This window comes from Siphateles boraxobius, unplaced genomic scaffold (genome assembly GCF_051911475.1).
Source record: "Siphateles boraxobius isolate OS27281-9 unplaced genomic scaffold, OSU_SipBor_1 86, whole genome shotgun sequence".
NCBI classification, from domain to species: Eukaryota; Metazoa; Chordata; class Actinopteri; order Cypriniformes; family Leuciscidae; genus Siphateles; species Siphateles boraxobius.
In genome coordinates, this window is record NW_027509215.1 from 3,492,405 (window position 1) to 3,509,970 (window position 17,566).

At 39.5% G+C, this 17,566-nt stretch overlaps 3 protein-coding genes across 3 annotated transcripts in view; all 3 read left to right on the forward strand.

The window, feature by feature from the left end:
* The window catches only part of nlrp1 (NLR family pyrin domain containing 1), a 33,780-nt gene that overhangs the window by 12,374 nt on the left and 3,840 nt on the right, over positions 1-17,566 (forward strand).
* Positions 1,824-6,171, forward strand: LOC143731254 (uncharacterized). Its single transcript, XM_077221983.1, has 5 exons — positions 1,824-2,090; positions 2,682-2,930; positions 3,025-3,081; positions 3,742-3,849; positions 5,208-6,171. Exons 1-5 carry the CDS (start codon positions 2,045-2,047, stop codon positions 5,840-5,842), a joined length of 1,095 nt encoding a protein of 364 aa, XP_077078098.1. The 5' UTR covers positions 1,824-2,044; the 3' UTR covers positions 5,843-6,171.
* LOC143731143 (uncharacterized) lies at positions 11,843-15,601 on the forward strand. Its single transcript, XM_077221802.1, has 4 exons — positions 11,843-14,031; positions 14,110-14,916; positions 15,029-15,267; positions 15,371-15,601. The coding sequence occupies exons 1-4, from the start codon at positions 13,983-13,985 to the stop codon at positions 15,599-15,601; spliced, it is 1,326 nt and encodes a 441-aa protein (XP_077077917.1). The 5' UTR covers positions 11,843-13,982.

Sequence of the window (17,566 nt, forward strand, 5' to 3'; positions counted from 1 at the left end):
CGCTGGCGCGGACGCTGGAGGAGGGGGTAGTGTCAGGAATCAATCAGATTCATTCCCATCCACCACTCAAAGATCACTCTCCCCGGAATACTAACCACTCACACCTGTGCACCATCAATTACCTCATCACCCAGCTCTACAAAACACCCATGCACACTTCAGTCTTTGTCAAGCCTCCAACAGGAATAGACCATAACCCTCTGTCTCCTGAAGTCTCCAAGTCAACCTGAAAACCACCACGTAACGTATACTCACCTTTGTATCCTTGTCCCGTTGTTCCCAGAAGTCCTGCCTGGTCCCATGTTCCCCGAGTCCTGGAGATTCGTCTGAGTGTCCCACGTTCCCGCCGAGATCTCCGTGTCCGCTACTGTATCTGAAATGGAAAAGGAGACGTATCAATGAACAGTGTCTGCTCACGCCAAGCTAACTAAAGGAGGATCTGCTCACCTGGAATCCGCTCTGCACGTTGTGATCGTCACCGCACCTTCACCTGAACCTTGCCAATTCACCTTGTCACTTGAATCATTGTAAATAAATTCACGTTTGAATACACTTACCTCCGCCTCTGTGCCTGTATCCTGACACCTATATGATTTTCTCCACTGACATTCTAAGTTGTTCAAAGTGTTTCTAAGGTTGCTGATTTTTATAAGGCAGCTGTCTGACTCTGAGATGGTGAACGGGAACATGGTTTATGTAATAATTTACAACATTATTCAGTTAATGTTATCCTGTAAATGCAGCCATTAGTAGATATATTCATACTGTTTGTGATAAATGTACTTTTTGTAACACATCATTTGAAGACATTGAACAGTTATTTTTATGACACTTTCCTATTTATTTTTGGATTGATTTTACTGTAAAATAGACAAAACTCTTAATTTAGAACCTTATGACATTTTACTTTGTTTTCAAAAAACATATTTTTCTGAAAAATTACATTATTATTCTTTTAATTATTGTGGGTTAGGGTTAGTTGTAGTTCTAAGTTATAGGCTGTATTCATAAGACAAAAAATAACTCAAAAGAAAACCCCATAAATTAATTTTGTAATCCCACATATAGGCCTACTTTGAAACCCTTTCAAACATGAGATCACAAAACAAAAAGCTTAAAACAATAAAAAATGTAAAGCTTTTAAAAATGATGTAACTGCCCTAATATTATATAGCACTTTTTTTATCCCTGTTATTTTTTCTTTTAGTTGCTGTTATTCTGTTTCACATAGTAACCTACAGAACTGTACTTTTTGCACTGTAGCCTACTTGTCTGTGATTCTTTTTTAAAAATAATAATAATGTAAAATATGTGAAAAATAATGCGTTTTTTTTTACAATCAAGAATGAAAATCTATTCTAGTACACTCCAAAAAAAAAATCATGACTTCATAAAATTGCATTATAGGACCCTTTAAAGTGACAACTGCACTCAGACGAGCAGTGCGTCAAATAATATAACGCTTTACAATGGCGTGATTTTAAATGATATTCAGATTATAATGATAAATCTTGCATTTTTGTAGGCTACAACTCTCACTGTTGCTGTTCTTTATTATTGTAAATCGTTAATTGCCTAATAGTTAACGCTAGATTGTGAGTGGAAGTAAGTTAGATTGCTTGGATAGATTGCTTGGATCTTTTTTTACAATGGGTAGCTAGCAAATTCACACAAATGAAACGTTAAACAACACATCCGTTTATATTCATAGCGATCTCTCTTTTCCGGGAATCTCCCTCTCAATTTGAGAAAATAACGCCCCAGAACTGTGAAATGCCCTTTTTTGTTCCGCAGACACCTCATCATACTACCGCGGCTCAGTTACATTGACCAATCACATTGTTATCACTTCACTTTCGTTTTATTCGACTAAACCCCACTTCATTTCCGTGGAACAACAAAACTTTGAAACTGCAACTCGACAGGTTTACAAATTGAAATATTTCAATAGCCTAGCCCTAGATCTGAATTGAATTGGTTGAATTGAATTGAACTGAAATTGAGATCTGACATCTGAATTCGTGTTTTGGGGTTATCCACAAAAATGAGCGAGAGCAACCTTGAAGAAGAGCCGCAGGAGCAATGCAAAGGTAGCTCTATCTATTAAGATAAACTAAGTTTGTATGTACATTAACAAATGGTTTGTTTGAAAACATTTGACAACAAACAAGCAAAAACTATTGGCTAATGGAAGTGCTTATCAATAACGCTTTAGGACTGCTGAAGAAAAAAAGTATTTTTATTTGATGAAAATTTGGAGACATCAACATGGCTGATGTAGACACCAGTCTCAGATGCTGCATGTTCCTCCAATTTACTACAATACAATAATTTATTTACAATAATTATGTGTCACTACGATACTTCACTCTAATGCTCAGTCCTAGTCCTGAGGTGGCTGATCTGAACAAAAGAGAATTTGCATAAGAGATTTAAATAGAAGAGCCAGTGTGGGAGAGGGAAGCTGTCCTGGGTATTTTTGTGATCTATGTCATATTTTATAGATTATCCACTAGAATTCTATGTATACAGTAACAATGTTTTACATTTTATCATTAATTTTATCATTAACCTTTACTGTAATTTTCATTAAACGTAAATATGTAAAAAACAACAAAGAACTGTGTGTTTACATGTCAGCAAAGGTTGCAGTGTAATACATTTTATTCATTTGTCCTCAGAGGCCAAGTTTGTGGATGACTACTTTGCAAAGCTTACTGAAAGGGTTACTTCCGTGATGCCAATAGCAGATGAGTTAAAAAGTAAAGGCATGTTACATGGAGAAAAATATGATGAGATCAAAGCAGAAAAAACCAGCCAGGATAAAATGAGAAAGCTGTTTGAATCATTAAATTCTGGAGGCGACAAAGTCAAAAAGGCCTTTTATTATTTACTGGAAAAGCATCAACCACAACTCTTCGAAGACCTGGGTAAGAGAACAATTGTCATTTATGAAAGAGATTCATGAGCTCGATATACAGCTACATGTGTAATCTAGGACCTGTTGTGGTTGATTTTTAACAGGTGGTGTCATAAGGAAACGCAAGCTTGCTGATTCTGAATCACCAGTCCCATATAAAAGTAAGTTTACCTTGTTATTATTGGTAGAATAGACATTTTCATCCTCCATTTTAATTTGTGAATAACAAATAAAACTGTGCCAGTTGTAATTATTGATTTGTCATTTAAAAACATTTATTTTGCTAGCAAGTCAGGCAAACATGGTTACATAATTTTGTGATAATTTGCAATCCCATGCTGTACTGATAGTGGGACAATTTATATCGGCCACAACTGTGAAAATTATATTAAAAAAATTATAGTGTATATGCATACATTAAAAATATTTGAAAGCAATCGGAGTATAAAATGTGTCTGTATGTAGGCCTAATATTTTATTTAGCACAATAAAAATGAGTGTTACAACCTCAACGGGCTGACAGATAAATGCAAAAAGTGATGAACAATATTACATAATATTCCATGTAAACATCTGATTTTTTTTATCAGGCTAGAAAGCAAGGCAAAAATGTTGAGACTCCATTTATGAATTATGATATTATTTATGAACATTTTGTGTTTAATACTTGAAAGTTTTTCATACTTGTCCAACAGTATTCATAATTATGTTCACAATACATATGTGTAACATAAATGCTTATTTTTAATAACTGTCCTTAACAGTATTTTTTATGTGCAAGGATGCCATCATTAAGAACTGTGTGTGTTTTCTTGCCACAGGACTTAATATTGAGAGTAATGTACAAGACAAGCCTAATTTTAACAATATCATTACCTCAACACAAATATCAGCACCAACATACAGCCCCAGCATCAACATAGTTAATGGTAAGTTGGGATTTTACATTGTTTGCAAGTTTATTTTGTTTTAGTCTTGTGTAGCCAGACCTTCAGACTGACGGCAGAAGGTTTGGATTTGGGGGTGGTGATGGCGCAGTGGATAAGACACATGCCTTTGGTGTGAGAGACCCGGGTTCAAATCCACTGTGAGACACCAATGTGTTCCTGAGCAAGACACTTAACCCCTAGTTGCTCCAGAGGCGTGCGACCTCTGACATATATAGCAATTGTAAGTCGCTTTGGATAAAAGCGTCAGCTAAATGAATAAATATAAATATATATAAATATTCCATGGCAGTTTTCATGCATGGACCGTCCTAGAGGCCATCTGACTGACATGTAAAGCAACCAATCACAGTTCGTTTTGTTCAGTGTCCTGTTTAGGGGCATGAAAATGTAAATTCAATATCCCTACAATAACGGACATGTGGAATTTTTGCCCAAACTCACCTGATACAAGACAGTTGCTCAACAGTCCATGGTCGTCATTGTCTGATTCTTTTTTTCATGATGGGCCATACATTTTGAATAAGAGACAGAGTTGGACTGCAGGCAGGCAAGTCAAGCACATCCCTTTTATGGTGTAGACTAGTGTAAAAAAAAAAAACACTCTGTTGTAGCATGTGCAGAATGAGGCCTGGGATTGTCTTGCTTCCCAGGAAAGATGCCATCTTAATGGCAGTATATGTCTCTGTACAATCCCAATATATGCCTTCACATTAATGATACCTTAAATGCAAGTCACCCATGGTGTTTGTACTGATGCACCCCCATTCTATGACCAACTTTCTCCTTTGCACCTGTCACTGATGAAAGTCTGGTTGGTCCCTTTCATCTTTGGGACTGAGAACTGTTTTCCCCCAAAAAACAAGCTGAAATGTGGACTCATGTGACCACAGCACATTTCCACTGTGTTTTGGAGCATCTGAGATGAGCTCGGGTCCAGAAAACTCGGCAGCATCTCTGCACTGAACAGAGATTCAAGATGCATCTCAAGATCAAGATTCAAGATGCATTTTTTGATGCAGCGGCAAACTGCAAGTCGCGCAGCTCATTGTATAGCTTTCTCCTTGCGTAACAGAGATTCAAGATGCATTTCTTGATGCAGCGGCAAACTGCAAGTCGCGCAGCTCATTAGTAATCACGCCACCGGCCTCACGCCGTCCTCCCACGGCCCTCGACCTCGTCCTGCTCGCCACACTGAGATGCTCCTTTTTAAACACTTTTATATATTACAAAATGCCCCAACTTTTCTGGAAATGGGGTTGTGTATACACACAATTGTGATGTAATTTATGTGTGGAGACCACTTAAATATCATATTTGTGCTTTGTTACTGATGCTAGGAAGAGGACCTCCTTATAACATGGAAAATATCAGAAAAAACATTGTTGAATATAAGCCACCGGCACCAAAGAGAGAGAAGAAGTCCCCTGTACCCAAAGTGAAGGAGCCCCCGATAACCAAGAAAGAGAAGAAGCCCCCGGCACCCAAGACAGATAAGAAGCCCCCGACACCCAAAGTGAAGAAGCCCTCTGCACCCAAGAAAGAGAAGAAGCCCCCTGTACTGAAAGAGAAGAAGCCCCCTGCACCCAAGAAAGAGAAGAAGCCCCCTGTACTGAAAGAGAAGAAGCCCCCTGTACTGAAAGAGAAGAAGCCCCCCGCACCCAAGAAAGAGAAGAAGCCCCCTGTACTGAAAGAGAAGAAGCCCCCCGCACCCAAGAAAGAGAAGAAGCCCCCTGTACTGAAAGAGAAGAAGCCCCCTGTACCCAAAGTGAAGAAGCCCCCTGCACCCAAGAAAGAGAAGAAGCCCCCTGTACTGAAAGAGAAGAAGCCACCTGTACCCAAAATAAAGAAGCCCCCTGTACCCAAAGTGAAGAAGACGCCTGGGCCCAAAGTAAAAAAGCCCCCTGTGCCCAAAGTGAAGAAGCCACCTGTGCCCAACGTGAAGAAAGACAAGAAGCCATCTGGCCGAAAATGAGGGTATACTAAAAATGCAGAGAGAAAAAAAGAATTAAGAATTTTAAGTTTTTTGGTCTATTAAAAAACATTTTACAAAAACCTCAGCATGTGTTTTAAAAGCTTAGATACTACATCATTACAAATGCAAAGAATTCTGTGCGTTATGCTCAGAATGGTCATACTGATCTTACTGAACTTTAACTCTTGTTAGTTTTACTGAATGCCTTCTGTCCATGTTACTCAACAAAGTAAACTTCTTTAAATGAAAAAAGTGTGTTTTCAATGTTTCACAAGTTTTTGTTGAGTCAGAGTAAGTGACAGAGGAACAAAGTGAATAAATACAATACAGAATGTCCCTTAATGCACACCATAGCTGATATGAGAAAGACAATAATACTCTTAAGAGTCTACATGGAATGTGTTTTTTATATTGATATAAAGTAGTTACCAATAACAGATTACAAGAGGACAATACGTCTGTTATCTTCTGAGTTATTCTGAGATGTGTCTGAAGTCCCCTGTCTTTCGCTTCAAATTGAATAGTGCTCCATTATGATCACTGATGATGAGGAACTAATATAATCACATTCGCTAATGCGCTATGTACCTGAGTGTGGCCTAATTGACTCCTCCCCGCATCAAGACCATTGTTTATACATATACAAGGCAAATTTTTTGTGCCAAAATATATTTTTTTGAAATGCATTTGCAATTATTTGTAGATAAAAGTAATGAATTTTGTACATCTTTCACTGTCATCTTTCACATCTTTACCACAATCGAAGCAAATATTTGGCAAATGGAATATTCCTGCTTACTCAAAAGAAACTTAGGCCTAGGCCTAGTCCACACGGACACGGGTATTTTTATAACCAGAGTTTTTCCTCCTGCGTTTAAAATAAAAAATCTCGTCCACACATGATCTCGACATCTACATGAAAAGCAAAAACACGATATCAAGTGGATAACGTCGCAAGGCAAAATCCCCGGTTTTACTGTCTACACGACAACACTGCAACCGGCGTTTCTGAAAATCCTCACCCTGGCAGGGGGTTTTCAAAAATGTTCGGTTTCAGTGACCTGATGCCGGTATAAAAATACACGTGTCGACAAGGCCTTGATATGTACCTTAATCTGCCATTATGTTGCGAGTGTTATTTATCAGGACATTTTTAATAAACACTAATAGGCTAAATCATCCTCTGTTAAAGTACATAAAATCTATCGTTTAGCTATTTTACCACAAAGAGACGTGACGTAAAGCTTGTGACAGATGTGAAGGGGAAGGAAAATATATGCGTGTGTCAGGTGTGTGACTTAGGCCTATAGAACGCACCTGTGTAACCTCGCTCTTAGCTCTTTCCTCTCCCTTGCGGTGCATTTACAGAATTGATACGGTTGTTAAGATTGCTATTAAATGCTGTAAATCAAATTTAAAATTAAAAATGAAAAATGCAACAGAAGGGTGTAGTTACAGTATCTTACAGCAGGGGATAACTGATAAATCTAACTAGCCAGACATTCAGGCCTTGGACACCTATTTTGCAAACAGCTCTCAAATACAGAACAACTTTATTTAAAAATGCGGTGTTGGATGGAATGATCGACTGTTTTTAGATTTCTAGGATTTAGGCTGTTCCAATGTGTGCATTTGTGTTTGCAAGAAAAATGACAGAAGCCAGTATTTCAGGGGCTGGGTATCAAGACATCACAATGTGTCTGGATCTACTGAAGGATCCAGTAAGGATAAGACTAATTAAAAAATATAGGAAAAGGATAAGACTTAGAAAAATACTAATTATAATTGTTAGCTGATGGTTGTTTGTTATAACTAATGATGTTAATTCTCTTGAACCTTTTTTTTTAATTGACAAAAGTACAAAGAAAAGATTTCCAATGTTTTCACTGACTAACTTAATTAAATTTTGCTAATATAAACAAATCTTGATTTTGATGGCTGCAACACACTCCAAATAAATTGGAACGGAGGCTAAATAAAATTGGAAACATTATAGAATATCCAAGTTCAACTGTTTTGAAACAGTTAACAATAAGTAGGTGAATTGGAATAGGTGAGGGTATCGTGATTGGGTGTAAAAGGAGCATCTAAGTCTTTGCAAGCAAAGATGGGTCATGGCTCACCAAATTGTGACAAATTTCATGAGAGAATTGTCAAACAATTCAAAAATCACATTTTCTCAATGCAAGAATGCAAAGAATTGAGTTCTTTCACCATCTACCCTACATAATATTGTGAACATATTCAGGGATTCCACAGAAATCTTAGTCCACGTAGAGCAAGGCAGGAATCTTCTGTTGAACATTTATGACCTTCAAGCCCTCAGATGACAATGCATTAGAAACCATCATGCTACTGTGTTAAATATAGCCACATGTGGTCAGGAGTACTTTGGAAAACTCTATTCTATGCAGAGATGCTGCTGAGTTCTCTGGACCCGAGCTCATCTCAGATGGTCTAGAAGACAGTGGAAATGTGTGCTGTGGTCAGATGAGTGCATGTTTCAGCTTGTGTTTTGGGAAAAATGGAAAAACAGTTCTCAGTCCCAAAGATGAAAGGGACCATCCAGACTTTCATCAGTGACAGGTGCAAAATACAAACATTGGTCATGGCATGGGGGTGCATCAGTACAAACAGTAGGGGTGACTAGTAGGCTAAATCATGCTCTGTTAAACTACATAAAATGTATGGTTTAGCTATTTTACCACAAAGAGACGTGACGTAAAGCTTGTGACAGATGTGTAGGGGAAGGAAAATGTATTCAACGGCTCTGGTTGGAGCAAGAACGGCGAGCCAATCAGGGATGAGTTCCCTAATGATTATTCATGAGTCTTCCCCTACGACCCTGCAAAAAGAAAATTCGCTACCCGGCTCCGTACGTTCGTATGTGGAAATTCTGCCTCTCTCTCTCTCTCCTGCAAAATCCTTCAACTCTTTCTTTACGTGAAGGTGAAACTAGTTCGGTTAGTCACATACAAAACTTAATTCTACACTTCATATTATAGGGAAACATGGTACAGGATTATGCAAAATATGCCAAGTGAAGGAAACAGTTGAGCATGTGTTGATATTTTGTCCTAGTTATGAACAGGAATAGAATGAGTTAATACGAGAGCTACAGGAAATGGGATGCAAAGAATTTACAATCAATAACATATTAAACACAAAACAAGGATCCAGGGAAATTGTAAGTTCAGTTTTAAAATTCATTAAGCATAGTGGTCTTAGGAATAGAATATAGACATATTTTAACATACATCTAGACTGAAATCATTTCACACTCCAGCACAGGTGGTGGCTGTATGCACCATAAAGTTGGTATGCAACCTGCCAATTAATCCATAGAAGAAGAAGTTCGGGTTAATCCCAAGGGGGTAATCCCATAGACATCATATAGATAGACGCCCTATCGACCGCTACTGCCTATGGGCGCGGACGAGCCGTGGGGCCGCCATCTTAAACCGGTCACCCACTCCGCTCAGTGTAATCTGTTTGGCAGGAGCAATGAGCTGTCAGCGCATTTAATTAATCATATCTCACTAAATACCGAACTGATTTTCACGCGTTTTTTTTATGCTGCAAAGGTCATACATGTAGCTACGATACAGGACACATGGAATATTTTGTTCACAAAATGAAACCAATAGTACGGTAATGTTAAATGTGAAAAGTAATCCCCAAGTGATGGTCCGCCGATTTGAGCAGGAATATGTTGCACAGTGCTCTGGCATCTACTGATGCTATGCAACGCAAATAGGAGTATGACCGGTTTAAGATGGCGGCCGCATTTCTTATTCACAACGAGAAGAGGTGACCGGACCCTGAGGAAGATTGTGGAGAAGGACCGATTCCAGACCTTGGGGGACCTGCGGAAGCAGTGGACTGAGTCTGGAGTAGAAACATCCAGAGCCAGCGTGCACAGGCGTGTGCAGGAAATGGGCTACAGGTGCCGCATTCCCCAGGTCAAGCCACTTTTGAAGCAGAAACAGCGGCAGAAGCACCTGACCTGGGCTACAGAGAAGCAGCACTGGACTGTTGCTCAGTTTTGCATGTCATTAGGAAATCAAGGTGCCAGAGTCTGGAGGAAGACTGGGGAGAAGGAAATGCCAAAATGCCTGAAGTCCAGTGTCAAGTTCCCACAGTCAGTGATGGTCTGGGGTGCCATGTCAGCTGCTGGTATTGGTCCACTGTGTTTTATCAAGGGCAGGGTCAATGCAGCTAGCTATCAGGAGATTTTGGAGCACTTCATGTTTCCATCTGCTGAAAAGCTTTATGGAGATGAAGATTTCATTTTTCAGCACGACCTGGCACCTGCTCACAGTGCCAAAACCACTGGTAAATGGTTTACTGACCATGGTATTACTGTGCTCAATTGGCCTGCCAACTCTCCTGACCTGAACCCCATAGAGAATCTGTGGGATATTGTGAAGAGAAAGTTGAGAGACGCAAGACCCAACACTCTGGATGAGCTTAAGGCCGCTTTCGAAGCATCCTGGACCTCCATAATAACAGCCACAGGCTGATTGCCTCCATGCCACGCCGCATTGAAGCAGTCATTTCTGCAAAAGGATTCAAGTATTGAGTGCATAACTGAACATAATTATTTGAAGGCTGACTTTTTTTCTATTAAAAACACTTCTTTTATTGGTTGGATGAAATATGCTAATTTTTTGAGATAGGAATTTGGGGTTTTCATGAGCTGTATGCCAAAATCATCAGTATTAAAACAATAAAAGACCTGAAATATTTCAGTTGGTGTGCAATGAATCTAAAATATATGAAAGTTTAATTTTTATCATTACATTATGGAAAATAATGAACTTTATCACAATATGCTAATGTTTTGAGAAGGACCTGTATATTATCTACAAAAAAACATCTAACCAGCAGATGGCAGTATTATGCATCTAACACCTAGATCAATATCCAGAAACAATTCCTATTTAAATTTGATCATAATTAATGTGTTTTTTTCATAAAAATTTAATATTTCATATTTATGCTAATGATGTTGTTGAGGAATTCTGCAGTAAAATAAGTAAAAAAGTACTTCATATCCCCCAAAACACAGCATAAAAATATAGATGAGAAGTAAACGAAAAAAATGATATATAATTTGTATTATTAAAATTTATATTTTTTTGTACAATAGCTCTATTTATGTCTGGGGTCATATAGACCCCAAATACACAGAGTGTAAACAGGAAACAAAGACCATATTAGGATTTGCTTATTTTAACTGGCCCATCCAGTTTTCTGGAGGCCCACCTAGACCGGGGCTCTCAAGTTTTGAAATAAATTTGGTGGATACATTTTTTTCATTGGTTGTTGCATTAAATTTTACCCAGATACAATAGTGCTATATTCTGATTGGCTATTGTGTAGCTCGACGAACAACAACACCAGGGGCCTCATGTATCAATATTGCGTACGCACAAAATCTTTGCTTACGCCAGCTTTCACGCTCACGGTCGGATGTACTAACAGTGAAATTAACGTGAGAATGTGCGTTCCTCCACGCCAATTTCGTACGTACATTTCTCATCGTTTTTGTCCGTTGGCGACTCTTACATGCAATGAAGTTAAGTTGCAAACATTACACAACGAATTGTTCTACATGTCTATCGCACTACCACCTGTGGGAAGCATTGCTATTAATTAGCAATTTATAAAATAATTTACATATACTGTCACACAAGCCTTATGGGAATATTCTATCAATTATGCAATTAAGTAAGAACATATAAAAGCATATGCAAATTGATACAACCCTTAGTCTATGGCAATGGCAGCTTTGGCCTTATTAGAGGACATTGCTATTGCAGAATCCGAAGAGAACGAGTTTTTAGGGACCACAATGATTTTCTGGCCCAGGATGATGACTGGCTTATCAGCCGTTTCAGATTTCCAAGGGCTATCCTCTTGGAGCTCTGTGCTGAGTTGGGTCCGAATCTAGAGAGAGAGACAGCGAGGAGCAACGCAATACCCGTTCCCTTGCAGGTGCTGACAACACTTGTTCCTGGCTACTGGTTCTTTCCAAAGGGAACTGGCAGACCGCTCAGGAATAAGCCAGTCGTCTTTGAGCCGCACAATGCCAGCGGTATGGGTCGGGATCATCCGCATGTCTACCAGGTATATAAGGTGCCCATATGATGCAGATGACCAGCCAAACATTAAAACGCAATTTTGCAGCGATAGCCGGTTTTCCTAATGTAATCGGAGCGATCGACTGTACACACAATGCTATAAAGGCGTCATCTGAAGAAGAATTTGCATATGTGAATCGGAAACATTTCCATTCGATAAATGTGCAGATAATATTGGTTACCTTCGTGGCAGTCCTGTAGTAAATCCGAGTCTCCCACAGCAGCAGATACTACTCCAGAGAGTAAAGTGTCACCCATAATTGAGGCAACTCTCTGGGGTGTAAGTTCATCGACCCCTTTACCACTGCCTGTTCTGCCCACACTTTGTCGGTGCGCAGCAGTTCTCCATTTAACGTCCACCTTTATATCAGACCAATTCTTTTTAAGGTCATTTACAGTGCGACTTTCAGATCCCACCGCATTGACGGCATCAGCCAAACTCTCCCACTCATATTTTTTCCTTTTGTTATAAATTCCGGAGGACAAAGTTCCAAATATATTTTTTTCTCATTTCTACCTCCGATAGTAGCACCTCCGATTCACTTTCTGTAAAGTTTCGCTTCTTGCCGCTTGCTTTAGCCATTTCTTACTCCTTACTCCTTTCTTTTGCCAAAGTGGACTCATTACCATATTTAAATGTATTTAATTAAGGGAGGAGACTGGGTGGGGCGTTGTGCTCGTGCATGTGCGCTCATTTTTACGTTAATTGGGATGTACAAAGAGAATATGCGTGGGATCCTTCGTACGCAGAGATTCATACATCTGTTTTTTTTGTGCGTACGCACATTTACAGCTTTGTCCGTACGCAATGTTTTAGTATTAATTCAACTCAAGTCTTTGTACATGAGGCCCTGGGGCCTCATTTATAACCGTTGCGTACGCACAAAACAGGCCCTGAAAGAGGCGTACGCCACTTCCGACGCACAAGTTGTGATTTATAAAAACAAACTTGACGGGAAAATTTGCGCACCTGCACGCAAACTCTGACCCATGCGTACGAACCTTTTGGAGATGGAGCAGTTTGGCGACACCGATGGTGAGCTGGAGTTACATGTCTTTTTGTTCATAACCTATTCAAATGAGCTTTTTTTAATAACTCAAATGTTAATCTTAAAAACATACAATCTAATGTGGTTATAAATGTATGCTCATATACAAATGATGCATAAACGGCTACATCATGTTCCTCCATTTGTTCATATGGTTTCTTCATATTCTCTAGTTTATTTTGCTGTGTTTATACTTCACCTGCATGTGGTTAACAAACTGCTAACAACTTGCTGTATCTTCAACTTAACAACAGGACAACATTCTGTTCACTTTCAAAGAGTTGGTCTAAATCACAAAATTTTTTGCATATGAAAATTTATGGTGTTTTGTCTCAAATGTTAAAAAGAGCTCAGGTGGAGGGTAATGTAAATCATGTTGCTAAAAAAAAAAACATACCCAGCAGGGAATATAGCCTATATATTTTTTTAAAGGTAACTTTTATCATTTTGCATTAGCAGAAACACCCATGTCAAACTGCTAAAGTATATATCCAATATGTTATCTTGTCCAAAACACCACTTATACACACATCTCAAAAGTGTGTTAATACCATGGTTAATACATAAAGTTACTTAAAATCACTAAATCACGAAAACAATGGAAATCACTGCTAATTAATGTTGAGCCAAAACTGAAGGTTGACTTAAAATGGTAATTGCATTTGTTGCTAACTATTAGTAATAATGAATGCAACAGGTGTTGGCTATGGTCCCATGGTTCCTTAGGATATATAAATAACCTGGATTACCCTGTGTAACACACAACAAAATGGACAACATAACCATTAATGTGTTAGACAGCAAAGGTAATGTTGTCATGCTAACAGTTTCCAAGGACATTGCAGAGAGGATGCAAAATGGTAAGTAAACAGCATAACTGAAATAATTACAAGTCACCAATGATTTGTGCAAGTGTTTTATTTATCATTTATTCCCCCAGATCAAATGTTCCTTTCTTCTGTCATGGAGCAAGTATCAGCTGTTGAAACAAAAGGTATACATTTACTTAATGAACAAGAATATACTGGAATTATTTCTTGGGTGACACTGACCACATCTTCTCTCCAAACAGCTCTCCTCAGTGGCCCAGCTTCTGCTGCAAAGCTCCTCCAACCTCCTATTTCATGTCTCACTAGGTCACCGGTACCCCTAAACCTCAGTTTTGTGAAACCATCATCCAGCCAGTGCCCCACTAGGCCCTCTGTACCACCATCATCCAGCCAGTGCCCCACTAGGCCCCCTGTACCACCATCATCCAGCCAGTGCCCCACTAGGCCCCCTGTACCACCATCATCCAGCCAGTGCCCCACTAGGCCCCCTGTACCACCATCATCCAGCCAGTGCCCCACTAGGCCCCCTGTACCACCATCATCCAGCCAGTGCCCCACTAGGCCCCCTGTACCACCATCATCCAGCCAGTGCCCCACTAGGCCCCCTGTACCACCATCATCCAGCCAGTGCCCCACTAGGCCCCCTGTACCACCATCATCCAGCCAGTGCCCCACTAGGCCCCCTGTACCACCATCATCCAGCCAGTGCCCCACTAGGCCCCCTGTACCACCATCATCCAGCCAGTGCCCCACTAGGCCCCCTGTACCACCATCATCCAGCCAGTGCCCCACTAGGCCCCCTGTACCACCATCATCCAGCCAGTGCCCCACTAGGCCCCCTGTACCACCATCATCCAGCCAGTGCCCCACTAGGCCCCCTGTACCACCATCATCCAGCCAGTGCCCCACTAGGCCCCCTGTACAACTTACCTCCACTGTCAAGTACCCACCGCCTGCCACTCTGCAACCTGGTGCAATGTGTGGAAACCCTTCAGAATCCATTCAACCTTCATCCCCCTCCTTCCAGTCAGACAGGCATGAATCTCAAGGTATTGCATCAAATAATATAAGGAAGATTAATGTCAATACTGTGGTTAATTTACATTTTTCTTTGTTTTGTAGTGTTAATCTATTTATCTCCTTATCCCCTCCATTTTACAGAAATAACACATCAAATGACACTATTTCTACTGGACCTTACAAAAACTCATCAGCAACTTTATTTTAGGAACAAAATGGCCTTCTATAAAAAAATTCAAAACTCCTTCTCACAAAAGGGCTACAACTTATCAAGTGAGAAAATTAGAAAAAAACTAGCAAACATGTTAACCACATATAAAAGGGTAAAAGACAGGCGCCGTGCAACTGGGGAGGGGAAGATCACCTGGGAGTACTATACAGTAAGTTGAAGACTGCTTTACTTTGTTTCTGAAATAACATTGTCATGTCTTACAAGAAACATTGGTTATTTTTCATTTTACATTTGAAATTCACCCCCACCAGCTAATGGATGAGTTATTTGGGTCATCGGGAATCGGTACTGCACCACCTGGCACCATCCACTCCACACCTCTGGGTTTGGAAGAGACCTCCTCCAAAAGTAGGCCCACATCATCTTCCCAAGACCAGCCAGCAAGTGCTAGTATAGATGAACAGCCAGGAACCTCTACCAAATACAAACATCACAAACAGGCAAAGACGATCACAACCCTTACAGTTTCTGGAGGCGTATGAAGAGCATGCCGAGAGAAGGACTGCTGTGCTTGAGTCCCTGGTAAGGCCAGATCTGGAGAGATGGCGGCGACTTAAGGAGAGGCGCAGAAGGTCCTTTGAAAAAAAGATGTTGACCAGCTAAAGAAAATGGGAAAAAGACAAGAGCAAATTATGCATCTATTACAGAACCCATGAACCTCAATAATGTAAAGGTTTTTTTTTTTTCTTGATTTGCAGCTTTCCCCAAAATGTTTTTTTGTTTTTGTTCCCAAAGAACACAATTTCCAATGACAAACTAATCATGTTCAATAAAATATATTTCCTAATTTCAACACAAAATCTGTTTTTTTTTTATCATTTGTTGACTATTTCTGTACATTCAAATCTTTTTTTTTTGTATGTTTAGTATACATCAGTTAGATCTGGCCACAAATCTGGTCTCTATGATGACATGCATTAGTGTTGTGGGGTTGCTGGTGGTGTGGTTCATCATCAACACCATCTACCACAACAACTTGATCACTGGGCTCTAAACAAAGATTATGCAAAATGCAGCATGCTGAGACTGCTGAACTGATATTAGAAATGCTTCTCATTTGCAGGTAATGGAGCCTCCTAAACTTAGATTTTAGAATGCCAAATGCATGCTCAATGACCACACGAGCTGCATTGAGCTTTCTGTTAAAGTATCTTTGCCTAGCAGACAAGTGGCCATTGTCTCTATAAGGCCTCATAAGTTGAGGCAACAAAGGGTAGGCAGAATCCCCAATTATGTGCATTCCCTGTGGAACAAGGGAATGAGGATCTTCTTCAAGAAGACGACAAACTTCTGTCAAGCGAAATGCTCTGGCATCATGCCAACTCCCAGGGTGACCCACACTGATGTGACAGAAGCGTCGCTGACTGTCACAAAACCCAGTTAAATTTACAGAATAAAACTGTTTCCTATTCATGTATGCAAGGGGATTATCACAGTGGGGTCTCATTATAGGAATGTGACACCCATCCACTGCACATACAGTGTTGGGGAAACCTGCTGCGTCAAACCCTAACTTTGACATCTCCAGCCTTTGGCCTCTGGGCCAGGAAATGTGGTGGGCCATGTATGTGTTCACATTAAAACAAAACTCATGGAGATGCTTGGCAAGAGTGGATTTTGACATGTTGAATCTATCTGCCACCCCACGATATGACTCCTGATTCGCCAATGTCCAAAGGCAGGCAAGAACACTGTTTGTGAGTGGAAGTTTGGTCTGTTGTAAATTCATATAAACAGGACCAAGGGTAGTAATGACATCCTGCAAAGGTAGAAAAATAGGTTATCAAGACAACATACTAACACTTGTTTTCAATTAATTGTATATTAACCGATATTAACCAGTACAAACCTCCACTTGTTCTTTGGAGAGCCTGAAATGACCTCTAAATTCTGAGGGACTGTAGAGAGGGACAACATCCTCCACAAAATTGTCTATTTTTGGAACCATTCTATATAAGAACAAAAGGAATTGTACTCATATATATATGTAGCCTAACTGAACACACATGTAGTCAAAATTTTATTATCAGTGTTTTATGTTGAATGGGGATTTTAATGAAATAATTAGTGTATACATAAGTGTTGAAATTGGAGTAACACTCCATTATTCTTTGTAAGAATGAGTAATTTTCTATTTAAACCAAAATAATAATAATAATTATTATTATTATTATTATTAAAAGGCAAGCAACAGTAGCTATTGATTACAAAAACCACCCATTACATTAGTAATACATTGCAAAGACTACAGTACAGTATTGTAAAGACTATCGATACAGTATTTGTATTCAACATATAATTGTCAGATATAGTAACTTGACAAGTAAATTGATAATGTGTCTATAATTTGTTTAAAAAGATACTCCTTACATTTAACCTTTACTCACTTTCGTTGCTCATTGTGCTCAATGTCATGCAATAATAATGGAATTTCTATCGCTTCCAGC

Bases quoted from the DNA above. Each gene is read 5' to 3' on its own strand.
- LOC143731254 (XM_077221983.1), top strand. From the start codon at position 2,045: ATGAGCGAGAGCAACCTTGAAGAAGAGCCGCAGGAGCAATGCAAAG. The intron at 2,091-2,681 runs GTAGCTCTATCT...ATTTGTCCTCAG, and splicing joins GCCGCAGGAGCAATGCAAAG to AGGCCAAGTTTGTGGATGAC. The intron at 3,082-3,741 runs GTAAGTTTACCT...TTCTTGCCACAG, and splicing joins ATCACCAGTCCCATATAAAA to GACTTAATATTGAGAGTAAT.
- LOC143731143 (XM_077221802.1), top strand. From the start codon at position 13,983: ATGTTCCTTTCTTCTGTCATGGAGCAAGTATCAGCTGTTGAAACAAAA. The intron at 14,032-14,109 runs GTATACATTTAC...CTCTCCAAACAG, and splicing joins ATCAGCTGTTGAAACAAAAG to CTCTCCTCAGTGGCCCAGCT. The intron at 14,917-15,028 runs GTATTGCATCAA...TCCATTTTACAG, and splicing joins AGACAGGCATGAATCTCAAG to AAATAACACATCAAATGACA.